Source organism: Gopherus evgoodei, chromosome 6, assembly GCF_007399415.2.
Source record: "Gopherus evgoodei ecotype Sinaloan lineage chromosome 6, rGopEvg1_v1.p, whole genome shotgun sequence".
In the NCBI taxonomy this organism is placed as follows: Eukaryota; Metazoa; Chordata; order Testudines; family Testudinidae; genus Gopherus; species Gopherus evgoodei.
This window is the reverse complement of record NC_044327.1, coordinates 67883007-67906539: the sequence shown is the minus strand read 5'-3', so window position 1 is coordinate 67906539 and position 23533 is coordinate 67883007. Positions and strand designations below refer to the sequence as shown.

At 41.7% G+C, this 23533-nt stretch overlaps 1 protein-coding gene across 10 annotated transcripts in view; it reads left to right on the top strand.

Annotated features, from left to right (window-relative positions):
• Positions 1–23533, top strand: part of FER (FER tyrosine kinase) — a 435712-nt gene that overhangs the window by 114387 nt on the left and 297792 nt on the right. For all 10 annotated transcript variants that reach the window (XM_030565797.1, XM_030565791.1, XM_030565792.1 and 7 more), the window contains one exon: positions 2189–2378. In XM_030565797.1, coding sequence (XP_030421657.1) covers positions 2189–2378 — 190 coding nt within the window. The remainder of the gene's footprint in view (positions 1–2188; positions 2379–23533) is intronic.

Below are 23533 nucleotides of genomic sequence, written 5' to 3'. Positions count from 1 at the left end.
ACGTAATCTGTATTTTGAATTGTCTCCATATTTGGACCTAGGTTGGATATGTTCTTTACTCAAGGCATCTTGTTCCAAATGCTGAATGTAGAAGTCGTTTGAATATTATGCTGAATATTAATAGCCTGTAATATTAAACAATAACACAAATAAAGCAAATCAAGCATTATAAAAATCACAGTTTTTGTGTGTTACGCTGAATGGAGTCATCAGTTTACATTACAGTGGTTACAGGATTGCAGTGGATGAGAAGCTCGATATGAGTCAGCAGTGTGCCCTTGCTGCCAAGAAAGCTTATGGCATATTGGGCTGCATTAGTAGGAGCATTGCCAGCAGATCGAGGGAAGTGATTATTCCCCTGTATTCGGCACTGGTGAGGCCACATCTGGAATATTGCATCCAGTTTTGGGCACCCCACTACAGAAAGGATGTGGACAAAATTGGAGAGAGTCCAGTGGAGGGCAATGAAAATGATTAAGGGGCTCAAGTACATGACTTACGAGAACAGGCTGAGGGAACTGGGGTTATTTAGTCTGGAGAAGAGAAGAGTGAGGGGGGGATTTGATAGCAGCCTTCAGCTACCTGAAAGGGGTTTCCAAAGGGGATGGAGCTAGGTTGTTCTCAGTGGTAGCAGATGACAGAACAAGAAGCAATGGTCTCACATTGCAGTGGGGGGAGGTTGGGTTGGATATTAGGAGATACTTTTTCATTAGGAGAGTGGTAAAGCACTGGAATTGGGTTACCTAGGGAGGTGGTGGAATGTCCATCCTTAGATGTTTTTACGGTCTGGCTTGACAAAGCCCTGGCTGGGATGATTTAATTGGTGTTGGTCCTGCTTTGAGCAGGGGATTGGACTAGATGACCTCCTGAGGTCTCTTCCAAACCTAATCTATGATTTAAGATCAATCTTTTTCCAGCTCTGATTATATAGCTTTTAGCCTCTACTTCAAAATGGAAGTTATAAGAACTGATGAATAGAATTGGAGTCGTACTTAGTTCCTTCCCCCCTTCCCCGATTGTTTCCACCCTCAATCAAGATTTAATTGACTCTGTGATAAATTGACACCATTACTATCCAGTAACAGTGAACTGGCGCACAATATCTTAAATAATATCTTAATGAATAGAACAATGAAAAAATAAGCTAGTATGAGCTCTGACAGGGCTGAAGGCAGTCATCTTCTTAATGCATTAGATACTATTGAAAAAAATCAAAAGCTTTAGAAGTTTGCCTTTTCCGTTATTTTTCACTACGTTAATTAGATAATTTCCAGTTAGCTAAATTCCACTCAATTAGCTAATGAGATTCTTGCACTTCTAGTGAACCTGGGTGAATCCTTCTTACTATTTTTTATTTTAATCAGAGGCTCTTAACAGAATGTCTGAAGCATTCAAGCAGTGTTATTTTATTTACACGGCTTTAAATTCCAGGTATTCACCTTTTTACTTGAAATATATGTTTTATTTTTATTTATTATTTATTAATTACACACTAAATGGTGTAGAAACATAGCTTAAAATTTCTATCCAAAGAGCTTACAATCTTCAAAAATACAAAACCAAAACAACCCTCCTTCAGGATTTTCCTTCTCTCATGTGCATATCTCTGTGTGTCAGTCTAACCTAGCTCACACAAAATGAAGAAGTTCCTGAAAAAGAGATAATAAAATCTTTGGTACCAGCCTAAATTTGGAATGCACATTTGAGGAGTTCCATAATTGAGTATACCTTTTTTTCTGTGTATGCTGCTCAAGAGTGGAAATACTGTGCTTGATTTGGTGAATTTTAAAGAGTGAAAAAAAGAACAGGCATGTCCTTACTTCCATTTTACTAATGAAAACGTTTAAAGAAAACTCTGTTTTTACTAATTGTGTAGTTCCTTTGAGAAAGAAGGGGAAACAACAACATATAAGCTTGCTACACTTGGTTTTTATTCTTCTTCTGGTTTTGAAAACTTTGATATTTGTCTCGTTCATGCGAAGAACTTAGAGCAGTTAACATAAGTGAGATCTCTTCCTGTTTTTCAAAGAAGAGGTCACTTGGGTATTCTCCTCTTGAGATAGGTGGGTGGTAGAAAAGGGAAACCAAATGATCAATGACACAATTTTTTTCCCCAATATTCTTTTGATGAGAAAAATCATTTTAAAATAATCAGTGTTTAATTTGTGCGTGTCCTTTTTCTCTTCAGCATTGTGCTTTTGCTGAGCCAAAAGCAAGCACTGGAAGAACTCAAGCAAACAGTTCAGCAATTAAGATGCACGGAGGCAAAATTTACAGCCCAGAAAGAACTTCTAGAACAAAAAGTTCAGGAGAATGATGGGAAAGAGCCACCTCCAGTAGTAAATTATGAAGAAGATGACAGATCAGTCACTTCTATGGTAAGTCCTGTGCTTATACCACTGCACCATGCAGCCATTACTACTACTGAATTGTTCATCTTCGGGGTCAGAGGCCTGACTGCTCAGCAGAGAACATCATATAGTTGCAGGCAGCCAACTGAGAGGGAGTCATAGTACCATCCAGAGGGACCAACCAACTCTGTTGATTGGCTGGGTCTTTCTACATCTGTGAATTTTTCAGGGCATGGTGAAAACTACTGTTGCCTCATATTCACAGAATATATTCAGGGGAAAGGGTGGACTGCTTTTCCATTTACCAGCAGGTAGGGGACTGTAAATACAGTTGCACGTCCTGTTGCAATTACTACCTGTAAAATCATTCTGGAGCAGAAATGTAGCAGAATGTATCACTGTTTTAGGGAGTTCCTGTTAGTTGGTAATGAAGAACTGCAAGTATCTGTACACCCATTATGTGATTTTCGTGAATAATTTAATAAATCATGCTCATTGTGAGTTGTCTTTTGTTGGACTGTTGGTCAAAATAATAGATTGTTCCAATAGTGTATTCCTGGGCATTGTTTGCTCCATAAGCTGGAAGAGGGTAATTACAGCAGTGAGACAAGTAGGAGTATTTACAGACCTCTATGCTGAAGAGATCCTGTTTATGTTGGGGAGGCAGGTAGTCTTAGGCTTTCCTTGTCAGCTGCTGTAAAGTCAGGAAGATATGATAAGCTAACTAACTGCTTCTAATGTGCGAGGAGAGAGATCTGCATGCCGTCTCCGCAGTGGATATCTGTCTCCACAGCGGAGGGCTCCAGTTGGCCGGCATCACATTCACTATCTCCACCAACTGGACACGGGTTGCTCAGAGGGAGACGTCGGTCACTATACACCCAGCCCCAGTCGACCTCCCGTCTGCCGACTCAACGGCGCAGATCCTTGTCTTCCAGATCTCTGGGGCTGTACCAATCTCCCCGTTCCTGGCACTGATCCCCAGGAATACGTTCCTATGCATAGTTCACCTAAAGCGACAGTTAGACTTCAAACTCCGCATCAACGACCCCACCATGGTCTCCGGAAGGGGATTTCTCCAGGTCAGATCAGGAGTTTAGCTCCTTGCTGGGGCAGTAGCAGCCTGCATGGGCATCGCAGACTGCATCAACCTTTGCGATGCCGACCTGGCAGCAGGATCAGTGGACTGCTCAGTGACCTTACTGGAATGCGTGGGGCAAGCCAGTTACCGATGCCCTTCTCTCACCACTCTTCAGTGGCCACTTCGTAAAAACAGTGTATGACACTGGGCTCAGCGCACGGAGTGGAATAGGACACTGGAGCAGAGGAGCAAATATCCATCTCTAAAGTCCCTTCCTCCATGGGGAATGATGTGCCAGGCCCTCCCCTGGTGGTTCAGTTGTCCTCTTCATCACCTGATGAGGCAGTGGCTGGACCATCTCACGCTAGTCCACCTGACAATTTCAAAGAGCATCAAGCCCTGTTCTAAAGGATGGTCATGAACTTGAGCTTGGAGGTGGAGGAGATGGTGGAGCAATTGAACACTTTGTTTGATGTGCTCTCGGCAGCAGACCCCTCTCAAGTTGCGCTGCCAGGACATAAGAGTGTCCTAAAAATAACTAAAGCCCTCTGCCGAATTCCATTCTCCATTCCTCCCACCTCCAAAAAGGCTGAAAAGATGTATTTTTGTCCTGACCAAGGGGTTTGAATACTTGCCCCTAGGTTCGCTGGTCGTCTCCGCAGCAAGTGAGAAGGAAGGCAGAGGCACACCAGTTCTACCCCCAGGAATAAAGAAGCCAAAAGGCTGGACCTTTTTGGGCGAAAGATTTATTCCAGCCTTCAAGTCAGGGTGACAAACCACTAGGCACTAGTGGGGAGTTTTAACTTTAATCTGTGAGACTTCTTCAGGAAATTTAAGGACTCTCTGCCCCAGAACTTGTTTTGAGAGTTTGTAGCTCTAGTAGAGGAGGGAACTACAGTGACCGGATGTTCTCTCCAGATGGCCTGGGACCCAGCTGACTCGGTGGACAGGGTAGTCGCATTGGCCATGATTATGAGGCGCAATTCATGACTTCAAACGCAGGCCTGTCTCAGGAGATGCAGTCCTCTATCCAGGACTTCCCATCTGATGGAACGGACTCTTCGCAGAACAGATGGATATGAGGCTGCATGAGCTTAAAGCCACACAACCCACCCTCTGTTTGCTGGGCATGCATACTCTGCAGTTGGCGAGGAAACAATTCAGGCCTTGTCCATCTCGGCGGGGCTCTGCTAGGAGAATCACAGAATATTAGGGATTCCACTACCTCCCTAGGTAACCCATTCCAGTGCTTCACCACCTTCCTAATGAAATAGTTTTTCCTAATATCCAGCCTAGACCTCCCCCACTGCAACTTGAGATGATTGCTTCTTGTTCTGTCATCTGCCATCACTGAGAACAGCCTAGCTCCATCCTCTTTGGAACCCCCCTTCAGGTAGTCGAAGGCTGCTATCAAATCCCCCCCTCACTCTTGTCTTCTCCAGACTAAATAACCCCAGTTCCCTCAGCCTCTCCTTATAAGTCATGTGCCCCAGCCCCCAATCATTTTTGTTGCCCTCTGCTGGACTCTCTCCAATTTGTCCACATCCTTTCTGTAGTAGGGTGCCCAAAACTGGACACAGTATTCCAGGTGTGGCCTCACCAGTACCGAATACAGGGGAATAGTCATTTCTCTCGATCTGCTGGCAACGCTCCTACTAATATAGCCCAATATGCTGTTGGCCTTCTTGGCAACAAGGGCACACTGATGACTCATATCCAGCTTGTTGTCCACTGTAATCCCCAGATACTTTTCTGCAGAACTGCTGCTTAGCCAGTCGGTCCCCAGCCTGTAGCGGTACATGGGATTCTTCCTTCCTAAGTGCAGGACTCTGCACTTTTCCTTGTTGAACCTCATCAGATTTCATTTGGCCCAATCCTCCAATTTGTCTAGGTCACTCTGGACCCTATCCCTACCCTCCAGCATATCTATCTCTCCCCCCAACTTAGTGTCATCTGCAAACTTGCCGAGGGTGCAATTCATCCCATCATCCAGGTAATTAATAAAGATGTTGAACAGAACCGACCCCTGGGGCACTCCGCTTGATACCAGCTGCCAACTACACATCGAGCTATTGATCGCTACCTGTTGAGCCCGACAATTTAGCCAGCTTTCTATCCACCTTATAGTCCGTTAATCTAATCCATACTACTTTAACTTGCTGTCAAGAATCGTGTGGGAGACCGTATCGAAAGCTTTGCTAAAGTCAAGATATATCACATCCACTGCTTTCCCCATATCCAGAGAGCCAGTTATCTCATCATAGAAGGCAATCAGGTTGGTCACGCATGACTTGCCCTTTGTGAATCCATGTTGACTGTTTCTGATCACCTTCCTCTCCTCCAAGTGCTTCAAAATGAATTCCTGTAAACAGGAGAAGTTGTCTGCACCGGCGATTGTAACCACTCACTCGACTAAGGCAGAAACCTCCTTGGTGGCCTTCCTGGCCCATGTGCCAATTCAGGATGTCTGTAGAGCTGCTACCTGGTGATCTGTTCACATGTTCACGTCTCACTACGTGCTTACCCAGCAAGCCTGAGATGATGTTGGCTTTGGTAGAGTAGTGTTGCAAGCTGCACAATTGTGAACTTCAAGCCTACCTCCATGGATACTGCTTGAGAGTCACCTAGAATGGAATCGACATGAGCAAGCTTTCGAAGAAGAAAAATGGTTACCTACCTTTCGTAACTGTTTTTCTTTGAGATGTGTTGCACATGTCCATTCCATTACTCACCCTCCTATCCCTCTGTCGGAGTTGCTGGAAAGAAGGTAGTGAGAGGGCCTATCGCTGGCGACGCCTGATATACCAACGTGGATACCACTAAGTCAAAAATCTCTGACAACTGTGCATGTGGCACTCACACACCTAGAATGGAATGGACATGAGCAACACATCTCGAAGAACAACAGTTATGAAAGGTAGGTAACTGGGTTTTTTAGGTTTTAATCAGTTAAATAGATTGTTTGAATAATAACCTAAATTCTACTGAGTAACCTTCAGTAATCAGCTTTAGCTGAGTTGGTGAAGTATGGTAAAAGGCATAGATATGAAATTACCATAAGAATATTGAAATCACTATAGCTTGTCACATTATTGAAGAAAAAGTTTAAAATAATTTACTTTCATCTCGGATCTTTCTTTGAAACATCTATTCACAAACACCCATTCCTTCCTGGGGCAGGCATAGGGATTCAATAAACGTTTCATAGCTGCAATTTTACCTTCACCTCTGGAGTTGCAACTGCTCTCTGATATACCTCCAAACATGATTTTTGAGTGCAGATTGAGTGCAGATTTTTGAGTGCAGATCAAATAGCTACTTCTCGATCTGATTTCCAAGGTGGTGTCTGTCTTGGGCCTGGTCTACACTATGAATTTATAGAGAATTTAGCAGCTTTAAACCGCATTAACCCTTCACCCATCCACACAACAAAACCCTTTATATCAATATAAAGGGCTCTTTACACCGGTATCTGTAATCCTCCCTGACGAGGGGAGTAGCGCTGAAATCGGTGTTGCCATTTCGGATTAGGGTTAGTGTGGCCGCAATTCGACGGTATTGGTCTCCGGGCATTATCCCACAGTGCACCGTTGTGACCGCTCTGGACAGCAATCTGAACTTGGATGCTCCGGCCAGGTAGACAGGAAAAGCCCCGCAAACTTTTGAATTTCATTTCCTGTTTGCCCAGTCTGGAGTGCCGATCAGCACGGGTGACCATGCAGTCCCAGAATAAAAAAAAAAAAAGCTCCAGCATGGACTGTATGGGAGATACTGAATCTGATCTCTGTATGGGGAGATGAATCTTTTCTATCAGAACTCCGTTCCAATAGATGAAATGCCAAAACATTTGAAAAAATCTGCAAGGCTATGATAGACAGAGGCCACAGCAGGGACTCAACACGGTGCTGCATGACAAGTGTAACAGAAAGCCAAAGAATCAAATGGACGCTCATGGAGGGAGGGGGGACTGAGGACTCGAGCTATCCCACAGTCCCCGCAGTCTCCGAAAACCATTTGCATTCTTGACTGAGCTCACAATGCCTGAAGGGTCAAAAACATTGTCGTGGGTGGTTCAGGGTATATGTCGTCAATCTCCCCCCTCCCCTCCATGAAAGAAAAGGGAAAAAAATCATTTCTCACCTTTTTTCAGTGTTACCGTATGCCTACTGGATGCTGCTGGTAGACACGGTGCTGCAAAGCTGAGCAGCAGCATCCCCTCCCCTTCCCTTTCTGATGGCAGACAGTACAATAGGCTTGATAACCGTCCTCATCATCCCGTGAGTGCTCCTGGCGGGCCTTGGTGAGGTTGGCCGGGGGCACCTGGGCAAAAATGGGAATGACTCCCGGTCATTCCCTTCTTTAAGCTTTGTCTCCTGGAGATTCAGTCCTGGCTGGAATATCATAGCAGCTGGAGGCTGCTGCCCCCCCATTTTATCTCAATAAAGTCAGTGTTTCTTATTCAGGCATTCTTTATTACTTCATCACACAAATGGGGGGATCACTGCCACGGTAGCCCAGGAGGGGTGTGGGAGGAGGGAAGCAACGGGTGGGGTTGTTGCAGGAGCACCCTTTAGAATGGCGTGCAGCTTATCATTTCTGCGGGATGTCTGGGGCTCTGACCTGGAACGGCTTTCCTCTCTGGTTCTAGTAGGCTTGCCCCATATTCTAGGCAGGACTGACTCTACCTTTAGACAAAACGTAAAGAAGGGAATGACGTGGGGAGTTATTCCCATTTTTGTCCATGCGCCCCCTGCTGACCTCACTGAGGCCAGCCAGGAGCACCCATGACAGCGGCAGACGGTATAATAGGACTGGTAACCGTCACTGCCAATTTCCAAAGCCGCAGATGGCACAATAGGACTGGTAACCGTCTCTGCTAACTTGCAAAGGCAAGTGAATGCTGCTGTGTAGCACTGCAGTACGTGTCTGTCAGCAGCATCCAGTAGACATACGGTGACAGTGAAAAAAGGCTAAACGGACTCCATGGTTGCCATGCTATGGCATCTGCCAGGGCAATCCAGGGAAAAGGGCACGAAATGATTGTCTGCTGTTGCTTTCACAGAGGGAGGATTGTCTGATGACATTTACCCAGAATCACCTGCAACACTGTTTTTGACCCATCATGCATTGTGATCTCAACCCAGAATTCCAATGGGTGGGGGAGACTGTGGGAACTATGGGATAGCTACTCACATAGCAACGCTCCGGAAATCGATGCTAGCCTCGGTACATGGATGCACACTGCCGAATTAATGTGCTTAGTGTGGCCACGTGCACTCGACTTTATACAGTCTGTTTCCAAATACCAGTTTCTGTAAAATTGGAATAATCCTGTAGTGTAGACATACCCTTGGAGTCAGCAAAGAGCTCTTTTTCCTTAGTGCTCAGAGGGTGTGGAAGGTGTATAGTGCATCCTTCTTGCCTCCTCAACATGGATTGGCAAAGCTTAGGTGGTATAAAAGGCATTGGGTGAGATCTCATCACAGGAGGAGAATTTTCCTGCTCTGATTAGAAATTTTGAAGAATTGGTAATATGAAAATTTTAAAGTTGATTTTTTTTTATATCGTATTCGGTGGCTCTCTGGTTTACAGATGCAACTTTTTCATTAACTGTCAACACTTTTAAAAGTCAATTCATTATTAACAAAACTGCCAAAATGGGCATTGGTAAAAACACTGTTGTGTTCATTAGATCTATTGTGATCTAATGTAATCTAAACCACTCTAGATATCCTGCGCATTGAGACAATAATACTTAAACAATCTAAAGGAGGAAGAAAGAGATTAGACAAAGTGTTTATTTAGATAAATGGACAATCTGTCATAATAATTAAGAGGATTTCTGTGATAAAACTCCTTTAAATTATGCAGATGCTGAGCAATACATAATGGGCTTTTATCTCTTAGCTGTAGCTCTGCCAGTCATCTTTAAATTACTTGACATACCTATTATGTTAATAATTCAGGAGGATCATTATTTCTTCAATTATAAACCCATTTAGGTCTGTCGTCTTCATCTTAGAACAGGTCAGCCCAAATATTTGCAATTTAGCTATTTATTTCTCTTGAAAAATTAATTATAACGACTTGTTTTACAAGTTGCCTTCTTAAGGACAATATCTTTTTTATCACCTTGCATTGTAAGCATGTATCTTGGCATATAGAGTAGAATTTAATATGTTTAGCTGCAAGCTTTTTTGTCCTTGCCCTTTGAACTTCTGCACAACATGATACACAATACAGCTTTATTTCTTACTAAAATTGCATGATTTGTTTTATCTGAAGTACCTGCATGGAAGCTTACTATATAACCCAATCCTTAATCAGAGGAATAGGTCAAAAGTGGTTAGTTTTGTGGTTTCTGCCATCATCATGTTAAAAGGAGAAAAAAAGAGAGTTCTGTAAGACATTGTTAAAAGGTGCCTGGTATTTTGTGTAGTGTTGTCTGAGAGACTTTTCAAGGAATGGATTGTTAGTTATACATCTTCCTGTAGGCTTATAAAATTTGCCCATATTCCTTTCCTTGTGCCTTTACTGACTGTCAGAAGGTTCTCTAAATATTTCTTTGTTTCATCATATCAAATATCCTCTCTTTCTGATGTTATGAGCTGTTTCGGCTTATTACTTATAAAATATTCATTGTCTGTTTATATACGTGTTAGTCTCCAATGCAAGTGTTTTATGGGAAAAGCAAATTACTAGATAGTTTTTTCATGTTCACACATGCTTGCATGGCAAAATGAAAGTTGAGTAGTCTTATTTAAATCCATTTTTGCCCTCCCCTGAGTGTAATGGTGTCATAAACATACAGTTAAGGGTAGCATAAAATCCCTCCTTTACCTGTAAAAGGTTAAGAAGCTCAAATAACTTGATTGGCATCTGACCAAAAGGCCCAATGAGGGGAGAAGATACTTTCAAATCTATGGGGGAAGGTTTTTGTTTTGTCTTTCTGTCATTCTCTGCTGGTCAACTAGAAACCAGGGCAGGGAAAATACATCTCCAAAAGCCATACCTGAACTAAACATCTAAGATTACAAACTGTAAGTAATTGGAAGGAAATGCGTTAGATTATCTTTTATTTTAGCTTGTGAATTTTCCCTATGCTAAGAGAGAGGTTTATTCCTGTTTTTTGTTTGTTTGTTTTTTTGTAACTTTAAAGTTTTACCTAGAGGGGAATCCTCTACGTTATAAATCTTATTACCCTGTAAAATTACCTTTCATCCTGATTTTTACATAGGTGCTTCTTTTACTTTTTTTCTTTATTATAAAGTTCTATTTTTAAGAATCTGATTGAGTTTTTATTGTGCTCAACTTGGTTACCTATTCGGTTTGTATATTTTTTTTTAAGCATCCCCAGGAAAGAGGGTGAAGGGGGTTGGGGGATACTTTGGGGAAACAGGAGCTCCAAATGGTCCCTTTCCTGAATCTTTGTCTAACTCACTTGATGGTGGCAGCATACCATCCAAGGGCAAGGAAGAATTTGTGCCTTGGTAAAGTTTTTAACCTAAGATGGTGGAATATAAGCTTAAGGGGTCTTTCATGTGGGTCCCCACATCTGTACTCCAGAGTTCAGAGTGCGGAGGGAACCCTGACAAATGGGATTACAGAATTTTAGCTTTACATGCAGAAGAGCAATTATATTTTATAGTTTTAGGAATTAGTTCCCAGGATGTAAATTAAAAATGAAATAATTGAGCAATGTTTTGAATTTGAAGCATTTTCCAGCATTAAAATTTAGTGTCTCTGCTCTTAGAACAGTTGTACAATTATGCAATAGGATATTCTTTTACAACCAGAAGACTTATAGTAGATTTCCATTAAAGTGCAGCAACATCAAAACCACAGGAAAATAATAATTTAGAAAATAGAAATAATAATGGAAATACTAATTTTTTTAAATAAATTGTCTAATACCATAATATATTTGTCAAAATTCAGTGGATAGTATATAGATAGTTATGTGATCTTTATAAAAAAAATGTAAAAGGAAATTATAATAATCAGTAGGCAGATCTGGGCTTTACTTGTATAGGTTACTAATTAATATATAGGTTATAACTTGCACTGCGAAATATATTTTCTCATTCCTGCTACTAAGATAAGTAACTATTTATAGCATAATTGAGCAATTTTATTTTACATATAAATTCCTTTTGTTAGATTTACAAAAGAAAGTATATACATTTTGATGCTCGTGAAAAATGTTGGATTTTCAGCCTTTGAAACTTAAGTCCTTTATTTATCCATGAACAGGCCTAGCAAAGGTCATGCATGATTCCCCACACCACCTTAATGGTGAGCCAGATTCTTGTGCCTTTTGCACTGTGCCAGAAGTGTAGAAGGGACTTAAAGTTGCCTTAAAGGGTAGCTAGGCATTTTTCTGTCACAGAAAACCAACTGCTCTCTATTCCCTTCACTTTGGGGACATGCCTGAAAGGAGGTGTCGGGGGAGATGACAAGAGATATGGCCAGAGTCCTATCTGGTAGAAATCAGTACAGCCCTGGGGAGACACATAGGGAGCTTAAAACTCTTGTGGCTTCCCCCATGTCATCGGACTTTGAGTCTCCATGTCCCCTTGGCCATCCTGATGAGGTGTTAAATGTGGTTTTTGTTTGATATAAATGTTGATGAAAACAAAAAGTTAGAGAAACATCAAGAAGAGTCTAAGCCCCAATTTTATTCCCTTTAAAGATTTTTTGCTTGCAATGCTTTTCTTTCTGGTATCTTCTAGGTAATACTTTAAATATAAATCTTTACAGCTGCAGGAAAGAAAATAAAGAAGTATGACACACATTCATTACCTATTTTTTATTCCAGTTTATTAAAAAGCAGCCATTCATTGCTCATATTAAGTCATAGTATAAACAAAGCTTTATATATGTTTGTTTAATGTTAGGAACTAGGGATCTCTGCAAACGCTGCTAGGTCTAATAACAGGAGTAGTCCATGCAGTATCAGGGCCAAAGACAAACCATTTTTCAGCACAGACTGCTTATAGCTCTAACTGGTTTTAAAATAAATTACTTAAGGAGAATCTGGAAGCTAAACTCTACAGTACCCAATTCTTCTTTTATTTAAAGGGATAATGAAAGCTCCATTCAGATTTAAACTTAGTAGAAACAGTCATTTAAAAATATTTCTAGTTCTTTGAATATGAATATGAAAAATATATTCAGTGCAAAAATGTTTTTAAAGCATTTTTTAAATGTTTGTTTTAAGAATGTAACCCTTTAAAAACAAAACTGGGCACACGAGGGCCAATATGCTGTGGTAAAATGACCATGCTTCTTTAGATCCACTGTAGAACATTCTCAGATTGCTTAGTTATCTCAGCATGGCCATGTGGCTATAGGAGTTTTATTTTGCATACTGCAGGATTACACTGGAGGTACTGATAAACTGAATATTGGTGTAGAAAATCTGTTATTTGAAAAATTTGCTGTAAGCTAAGTGCCTGAAAAACAGTATTCATCATCACCATATGATTTTGATTGCTAATCATGAAGTACGGATATGTATGGAAAAGACAGTGTTTTCATTTTGTAAAATACAAACTCACCCGAGGCATTCTTTGCTATGTATATACAGAGTGAAAATCACCTATAGTAAAGAGTATTAGCACAAGGTCCTTCTCTACCATGTAAGCCCTGCATAATAACTGTGCAATAGGACTACATCCAGGGACAGCACCATAAAGTTACTATTCACTCTGTAAATACTACATAAAGGGTCTGTGATGCTGCCTGCATATATCAGAATCTTAGAGCTGATAAGAGTAAACCAGGGGAAGGGTTGCAAGGTCTGTGGTTTTATGGATCTAGAGATTCCAGCACCACATACAAATGCCACAAACGGGCTGACATTGGAATAGCAGCTGTGGTGTGAAAGCCAGAGGAAAAGCTACATAACTGTTATTTTACTAGCTCCTGGTTCTGTGGGTAGATTTAACTCCTACATTCCAACAGAATAGGGTTCCAGTACTTGAGTTGTACACAGTGGGATAACTGAGAATAAATGTTCAACTGCGATCCCTTACACTTTAAAGTTTCTGTCGCCTTTGTTATTATAGTAGAAATTACTGAAGAAACTTAATACCAGTTGTTGACATATTTACAAAACAACTTTAAAAGTATCAATCTTTGGCAAGGACTGGCTACTTTCATAATTTATTTTAATATTTGATGTTCCTTTTTAACATATTCAGAATTAATTTTGCATTAACAGATTGAGTAAGAAACGAAGCCAGCTGCAAAAACATTTGGTCAGGTAAATCAAATATTTATGACTAGTGGTTCATCATAGTAAATTTATGCAAAAAATAGCACACAGTGATCTCGGGTGGCATCATACATTGATGTTTGAAAATACCAACAGTCACATTTTAATTAAAATATACTTCAGTTTGATTTTTGAAATCATAAAATGTTTGTGATACTTGTAAAAACAATTTACTTCTGGCTGCTGACATTATAGCTCTGAAATCCCATCCCATGTCCCTGGAATCCTTTACCCTATGGGCCTCATAATAGTGTGGCTTACAGACCTCTAACTCTCACTTGAGTCACTATTCTTAGCTTCCCTTGCAGTACAGGTTTTGACTTGGCAGATTCTGGTTTAATTGATTGAACTATCATATTGCCATAGTCACAATAAAAAATTCTCAAATATGTAAAGTCAGGTATATATCTTTTAAAATACACTGAAATAATGAGATCAGTGACTCCTTTGGTAAACATAACTCCCGAAGTATGTATTTTTCTTTAATATATGCCATTACAGGAGAGGATCACCATTGTTTTAAGTGCCTCTTTTTCCAGTAATGCCTCATGTTGTAGAATGTTCATATTCAAAGAGAAACACAGGGAAACTGTCAGCTTCTGGGATGTTCCATTACAGCAGTAACAACAATTCTGAGGGTGGAGAGTAAAACAATAATTTTTTTTGCTTGTTGAGAAAAATGGAAGTATTTTAGTGCTTTGTAATATATTATCAAAGGGCTCCCTTGTTTCTCTGTCTCTGGGATTAAATAACCACTGACTTATTGGTTCATGGTATCTGTTTATCATCCTAACAGTGCATGAGAGCACTTACGAGAGAGAGGCAGGAGAGCCCTTATAAATACATAATATAAATGACTGCATTCCTGTAACATTTCTTTCCAGTAATTCAGGGTTCTAGAGTGAACTTTACTGCCAGAGAGGGAACAGAAACAAACTGTGTATCAGATTGGTGTGGCTTTGGTGCCTTCTCCATCTTGTTTTCATCTCAGCCATGGAAGCAGTGTTATAGAAACTGTATATATTAATTTGCAGATTTGGGAATTATAACAACTGTTCTGTTGGAGGCATTCCCAGACAAAGTTAATCTAAGTGGTATCTTGCTTTGGGACTACTTTTCCAGTTCACCAGCAGAGGTGTATATTTTTGGTTCACTGTGAAAACCAACCATGGAGCAAAAATGCTCCAAATGTCAGTTACTTCCACCAAGCGTGGAGAATGAACGCTGCACTTCTTGTAATAAGAGTGAATATGCTCTGGCCTCCGTCTCTCCTTCTTCCAAATCCTCCTTGCCTACTGGACATACATCAGAGGAAAGAAGGTCCTCAAATGATAAGGTAAGAGACAGAAGCCCACTCATGCCCTTCCCCAGCTGGATGTCAAGCCACTATGCTAGAATTCACAAAATATAATAAACCATATCAATCTTTCAAAATGCCTCTTCCAGTGAGGAGAATGCCTAGCAGTTTCTGAAATCCCTACAGGATTCTTCCAGTAGAACCAAGGTCAAAGACTTTAAACTTCCTAAAGCCAGAATTATTTATTAAAAAATCCCTATAGTGTTCCAGTCCTGCTCAAGGAAAGGGAAAATGAGTGTTAAGGAGGATTTAAATGACAAGGTACTGAGACCAGGGAATATTATTAGAAATGAAAAGAGTTGTTATTGAATGAACCTGGAGCATGTACAAGCTCTTTCAGTGCTGAGAAGTGACCATCAGATGAGAGCAGGTTTCAGAGCTCTTGAAAGTATTTCTAGTGCAGTAATAGTGTATAAGTAGTGAGTGAATCTAAAGACACTTGAAGAGCTTTTCAAGTTGCCAAGGAATAAGCCATTGTTCATCTAATGAATGCTGCTGTCTTACTAATTGGTTGCAAAACAATCATTCCAGTAAAAAGGTCCCTGAGGACCATTTGAACAGAAAATATATGTTGCAAATATTTAAGTGTTTGGTCAGGGGAGGAAAAAGTAGTGATACTTTCTAAACAATCATCACTTGCTATGCTGAACTCTTACAGTTTTTGTCATAGCAATAGGCTTCTGGTCAAATGAATTTCCTGCAGCTGTCAGGGTAACAGTCCTTCATAATGGTGGCAGTATTATGTCTATGGTTTTTGAAGTAGCCTGTTTAAAACTCAATCCTGTTTAAAAGTAATTGAAGACAGTTATTTATTTACATATGTTTCCAAAAGTTTTAAAATGTGACATACAACATCCTTCTTGACCTCTTCCTGTGTCATATGAAGGATCTATGGCAAAATCATAGGCTGTAAACTCATTTTATTAATCAAAACTCTCATTTTTGTCCTGGTTTGGTGGCATAGGCATGTTTTCTGCTTTGTTCTGAGTTTCATTTCTCTTAGACTCTATCCCTCCAGCTAGAAATAGGGAATGGCAATCTAACACGTCTCTCACATTTCAAAGCACTGCACTAGTTTATCAAGCCATTTTAAATATTTTTATCCATTACAATCTCATTAGGTGGATTTATTATTTCTTTTCATTGTAAGTATACCTGAAGCATGGATGTGAAGCAGTAATTTTTGCCAGGATTTTAGGGAAAAGTGGAAATAAAATGGCAGTGGATCAAAGACAGAATACTCTCTCATTCAGAGATCAGGGGGAAGAGTCTTCCTTGAGATTTAAAAAAACAAACATTCTTCCCCTTTGTTCCAAAGCATTTTAAAATACCGTGTATACTCGTTCATCAGCCAAATTTTTTTAGTAAAAAATGGGAAGCACCAGAGAAGGGGGTCGGCTTATGAACGGGTATAGAGAGGGAGAGGTGGGACACAGCCCCTGCCTACAACAGAGGGAGCAAGGAGAGGCAGCACAGCTAGCAGAGACAGAAGGGAAGAGGTGGGGCAGAGTCTGCCCGCTTCTGGCCACGCTGCTCTCCCCCCAGCCTCCGAAGCAGCTGCAGCTCCGGGGCTGGCAGGCTGTAGCTGTGCTACTCGGTCCCGCCCGCCAGAGCAGGCTGCGGCTGTGCTGCCCAGTCTGCCGGATTAGCTCCAGCCAGGCAAGAAAGATCCTCTCCTGGCCCTCCCCAGATAGCGTATATACGGTAGTTAATAGAAATAACAAGTTGCTTTATTGTTAACTTAATGGGTGATCATAATACATATCTTGTTTAGTCTCATTTAAATTGTGTTACATATGTTTGTAGCTTAATGTGTTCCACCAATTATAGGACTTGTCCTTTCTGGTCTTCTTCCATATTACTTATATCTTCTTTTTTGTATTTTCTCTCATTTTTTGGTCACCCTTTCTTAAAAAGAGTGCTCACCCATCCTGCTTGCCTCCTTTTAAATACCAGCTCTCCCAGGCGAATCAAAGTTGTAATCATTTTTGATGCCAAAGAACTGATTGAAACAATAAAGAGGATGGAGAGAGAAAGGAGAGTTTCAAGCTTTGTTCTGATCAGTCCCATCTTTGCAGGGTAGCAGATAACAGGAGTTGGAACACCCCTGTATCACTTCCTATTTCCACAAAAATCTCTGGCATTCACCAGATGCAAGAACCTGCTGCCCTTGGAGACAGCCTCGTCAAATTTCATCATAAATGATCCATCTCTGTTTATAACCAATACATACATCACTGAAGCTGAACACGTCTTATTTGATCAAATGCTTCTTGATGCTCTATCAAGACTTTCCTATACAATCCCCTTTCAGTGAAAATCTTCTTCTTCATTATTTGCCTAAGTGGATCCCACACTTGGTGCGCATGGGCCTCATGTACACAAGGTCAGGTTCAGACAATTTGAGCTTCATGTCAGATGTCTTTCTCAACCCTTGGACCCTGGAACTTCCTGTATGTATGCCTTTCTGCTAGTCCCCATGATATCAAGGTCCTGAGAAAACTGATGCAAAATTTAGAATTGATGATTATGATAGACCCAGGATGGTCTGCACAGGTCTTGGATTTAGATATGATTACCCTTTTACCAAATCCGGATATCATCTTAGCTGCTTTGTCTGACATAGTCTCAAAGAAAAAACGGTCAGCTCCTGGTCCTGGTCCTGTCATCATTACATCAGACAGCCTGGGTACTGACTGGCTAACACCCACTGAAGGAAGCTGTTCAGCTGAAGTTCAGGACATTCTGCTCCAAAGCAGGAAAGACTGACTTATAAACCTAACTGAAAAGTATTCTATTTTGGCATTGTAGCACCAGCTGTCTCCTTGGACAACATCCCTTTCAGTGCTATTGGACTACTTACTAACCTGGGAAATATAGACCAGTCTGCTTAACTTTGATACCTGGAAAGATAATGGAACAAATACACAATCAGTTTGCAAACCATCAGAAGAAAATAAGGTAATAAGTAACTGTCAACATGGATTTGTCAAGAACAAATCATGTCAAACCAACTGTATATCCTTCTTTGACAGGGTAAAAACCTTGTGAATGGAGGGAGGCAGTAGATATGATGTATCTTACTTCTTTTAGGGCTTTGGATACTGTCTCACACAACATTGTCATAAACTGGAGAAATATAGCCTAGATGAACCTACTATAAGAGAGGTGCACAACTAGTTGGAAAACTGTACTCAGAGATTAAGTTCTCTGTAAGCTGTGTGGTGGCGCGGTCATGCAGCAGCCTATTTAGCACCATACAAGTGCTTACGGAACCTGCCCGGGGACCTGCTGGGGGATGGGAACCCTTCCCCCGGCCCTAACTCACCCTGACGCCCGGACCTGCAGTGGCCGGATTGGGCCCAGGCATGACCAGGGTGGCTTGGCCCAGGCTGGCGCAGTGGGGAGGCCGGGGGAGGGATGGCTATCCTGCAGCCCCAGCCCCAGCCCTAGAGCTCTCGTGGCGGGGACAAGTGCCTCCCTTTCCTCTCCCGCCAGCGCAGGTGCTGCTGCGGGAAGAGAGTGCTGAGGGGAGTCTGCTGTAGCCCCACAGCACCTTCCTGCACCCCAAACCTCTCATCCACAGCCCCACTCCAGAGCCTGCCCCCCTTACTAGAGCCTGCACCCAACGCTCTGCCACAGCCCTGAGCCACTCCTCCCCGGTGCTGCCCAAGAGCCCACAGCCGGAGCCCTCGTCCCCTGCACCCAACACTGTGCCTCAGCCCTGTGCCCCCTCCCCCAAGAATTCCTGGGCCCCATCCTCACCCTATGAATTTTGTTGTGTACGGTAACTCCATGCTTAATGTTGTAGTTATGTTCCTGAAAAATGTGACTTTAAGTGAAATGATGTTAAGCGAATCCAATTTCTCCATGTAACGATGCTGGTTTTAGTGGGAACCAACTGAGAGTATCCATTCCGGACAAATTGCTTAAAGCAGAGCACTTACAGCCCAAGGCTGGAGTTTCTATGCACACCAAGGCAAAACAAACCAGCCTGACAGAGAGGACTTTGGTTTACTCCACCGGCTAACCTCAAGTCAGACAAGCAGTTTCCTTAGACACTCCAGTTTCCCAATATCACCACTAGTGCCACTTGTTATGGAGACTAATGGTTATGAAAACGAATACCTCAGTAAAAGAAAAAAGGTTCTTTCAATCCCAAAGGACCAAGCCCCAGACTCAGGTCAACATACAAATCAGATCTCACCCACAAATCACACTGTTGTCAGTCCTTTAGAATCTAAAATCTATAGGTTAATCTAAAAGGAAAAAGATATAGATGAGAGCTAGAATTGGTTAAATGGAATCAATTACATACAGTAATGGCAAAGTTCTTGGTTCAGGCTTGTAGCAATGATAGAATAAACTGCAGGTTCAAATCAAGTCTTTGGAGTACATCCACAGCTGGAATGGGTCATTAGTCCTTTGTGTAGAGCTTCCGTTTGTAGCAAAGTCCCTCCAGAGGTAAGAAGCGGGATTGAAGACAAGATGGAGATGAGGCATCAGTCTTTTATAGTCTCTTGCCATGTGATCTTTGCTTTGTTTGTCCCAAGGGTACGCTATCCAGCACATGATATAGAAAAACTTTAGAATTCTGTCCATAGACAGATCTCTGCATACCTTTCTGAGTCACAAGGTGTGTCTGCCTTCTCTCAGTGGGTCAGTTGCATAGCTGATGGTCCTTAATGGACAATCAAGCAGGCTAGGCAGAGCTGACAACAGCTTGTCTGGGATGTCACCCAGAAGCATAGCATAAGTTTGAAATACAGATAGTATGGAGCCAATATTCATAACTTCAACTACAAAAATGATACACATATACAGCTAGCACAAGTATAACCAGCCAATCATACGACAGCCATTGTACAATATTTGCTGCAAATATATTACAATGGTTGCAACAGTGATCTATATGGTTACAGATTCTGTCAATAACGTCACACCTGTTGATTACTGATTACTCTCGCCCCTTGCTCCACCGATATGGCCACCAGGTGCCCGTTATCTACCGGGTAATGAACGTTGGGGTAGGGCGTAGGTTCGATCACTGGATGCCCTGGGGGGGGTGTCAAGTGCCCACGGGTAGCGACGGAGAAACGCAAGCAATCACTTTTAGTGTTAAAGAGAATGAGGATTTATTAGCTGAGTCACAGACTAGGATAAGGGACAACACGATGAGTTACAGCTTGGGCTTACAATATACTACCAAAACAAATAATACAAATACTGCAATTACAAATAGAAGCTGGCCCTGGTATTTTTCCAAGTCCCAGTAATTATTCAGGTCGTTCCAGGGGTTAGTAAAAGTGATATTGGTGCTATTAGTAATCATAAATGCAGCAACTAATTTCCCTAAACAAATTGTGAGGCTCGACTGGTCCCCCTTGCTTTCAAGGTTTCCTGGTCAACGGGTTTCCCCTAGCAGGAGCCTTGGGGCGGCTGGAATCAGTCTTTGCCTCTTATCTAGCAGCACAGATATACTTAACAGCTAATTCTACTTACACATACAAACCACAAAAGTTTCATTACGGCCGGCAAGCGGTTAGGCTTCAGGAAACGCGTGAGCCGAGAGAGAATCTTCAGGTTGATCAGGCCTGGATACGGTTTCGACGGGAATTCGAGGTCTCTCCGCCCGTCCCCGGGAGGGGACCGGCAATATATAGCGAGTTTGTCGTCATAATTTGTGATAAGCCAATTGGGGGGTCGCGAGTGGCATATGCCCATACAAGGGAGGCAGTCGGGCCCCAACATCCCTACCCAGGAAGCAACCGTCGTGAGGGGAACTTTGTCCCTCCAGGCCGGCCGACCACAAGGTTGCTTTTTCCTGTTACAAGTTCTGCTTTCTGAGCAGCTACGTGACCAGTGGCAGTTCTGGGGGCTGGGGGAAAAATCCGTTGGGGGGTGGAGGCCGGAGCACCCATCGCCCTGGGGCCCTACTTGGGGGTCTAACAACACCCCATAAGAATTAATGTAAATGGGGGGGCTAAGTACCAGTTTAAGACAAAAAAACCTATTTTTTACACACACACACACACACACACACACACACACACACACACACACACACACACACACATATTCTCTCTCTCGCTCTCAAGCTTCAAACAAACAGTTTAATACTGGTACACAGCGATGATGGTTGTGAAGCTTGGTTAAGGTAGTGAAGTCAGAGGGTGGGATATTTCCCAGGGAATGACTTACTACTAAATGATAAACCAACAAGTGGCTGAGCCCTCAAGGGTTAACCCATTGTTGTTAATAACAACACGCTCTACAAGGCAGCACGAATGGAGGGAGGAGAGACAGTATGGCAGATAGAGACACACACCGTGTGTGAGAGAGAGATACACATTACCTCTTTAATTACGCTGATCCCACTCTAAGTAAAGTGCCTTTTTAAGTAGACCGGAAAGTTAAGACAGCAGCTGCTGCCAGCAAGCTCCCTCTGTCCTGAGCTCTGTTGTGTTCCCCCCCCCCACCCCCGCTCTATGCGGATGGGGTAATCGGGGTGCAAGAGCAGGGGGGAGGGTGACACCTTGACATTAGCTCCCTTCTCCCCCCCCCCCCTTCACAGCAGGCAGGAGGCTCCGGGGAGCAACTCCAAGGCAGAGAGCAGGAATGGGGGGGAGGGGGGCTTAGGTCTTGTAGGTGCAGGTTTAGCTCCTACAAATGCTGTTGGGTGCATAGGGTGCATGTGGACAAAACATCTAGAAGATTAGGTTAAGTAACTGTTTTTATTTAAAGTCTGACAAATCTAGAGCTGGAAACCATCTGTGTAACACCAGCAAAATAAAGAGATACATGTTCGTATTCCATTATCTTTCTACTTCCCAAAAGAACAGGAAAATTCAGAACATTCTTGGTTCTGAAGAAAATTAAATCTCTCCCTAGAAAAGTCTCGTTATTGGATATAAATATTTGCTGTATCCCTAGTAATCCAGACCAACTAATTAGTCTTCATAGGCCTAAACAAATCACACCAGTGTACTGATAAACAAAAATTTTAGAGGTTCATCAACATTATTCAAGACCTCATCAGCATCTTGAGTATTCACAGAATATACTGGTGGTGTTATGAGTGAGATTATTATTGGATGGAGTCTACGTGCAGCCATATTTGAGTGACCTCACTTAAACTGCATCTAAGGTGAAGCCCAGTTTCTGTGTAGTGTTTCACTGCAAGATAGCAATATTAGTAACTCTTTCACCAGGCTATCATCCAGCATTCCAAACTACAGACTTTTTTTTCTCAAAATGAAGGCTATTTTCAATAGGTATTGAAAATACAGCAGGGTAAAAGACCACCTTTAAAGCCTGCTGTCAAATCAGTGCTATTTGGCATCTGGTGTGAGTCAGAAAGACCATTTTAGAAGAGGTTTCAGGAGGGACTAGACAAAGCCCTGGAAGGAACATACATTTTATTTGAGAAGTGGTCATTGGGACAATCTAAGAAAAATAGCAAAATGTGTCACTAGGGTGATATTTGGTGACCTGAAGTTTCTGAAAATGACAGGTATTCTATTCTGAAAAGAAAAATCCAGAGTATCAGACCCTAGAGATAAAATTTTATTCTTTAAGCTATTACTAAAGTGCTGTTCTAGAACAATTTCTTACTTTCTTTCAACTAATGATCAAAAGTCTTCTCTTTTTTGCTTTATTTTTAAGTGAGCACTAACTTTCCAATTCATAGGGACTAGATTATTCTGTTTATTATATACAAGTCCATTCTGAAAGTGAATACAAAATTTCATTTGAAGCAAGACATGGTTTTGCCTTTATTTTTCCAAAGCCCTGAATCCCAGAAGGCAAAGGATTTTCACTGTATGATGGCCAGAAGGTGATTTTTATAATTTAGAAAGACTGTTTGGTTGGGAGCAGCCAGGAAAAAATTGGCTGTCTCAAAATCTAGCATTGCCAGATAGTGTCTTTTATTAAAGGACTTCGTAAAAGTAAACGTATTTTTCCAGGAAATATTCACTTAATGGTAGTATAGGCCCATGATGTTACCATCAAGGACAAAGTTTGGATCAAAGAGATATGCGATTCTGAGCTCAGTCCACACACTTAGCAGGCAACTACCAGCTATATTTACACCTCTTAGCCAAGATTTAAGTCAGAAGAATTGTTCTGCATCAGTAGCCAAGTGGTTCCAACTCTACTAATCAGTCAAGAATGATTGTGAATGTTTTTCAATACCCTTACATTTGTTAAAAAAAAATCTAAACATGGAATAGTCCACAATAATATGAAACAAATTGATGAAAAAAGTCACGATTTTTTCCCAAAAAGGTCAGTTTCACCCACTATATTTGTCTATTTTGAATTTTCTGTTCTTCCTGCACACTTGTATCGATATCTTATTTGTAGGGAGCAATAATGAGCAGAAACTTGTTAATTGGTATTCTAGTAAATGTTAGCAAAGCAAATAAAATTGTAAGTCAGTGCTCAAGCAGTTGCCCTGTAGA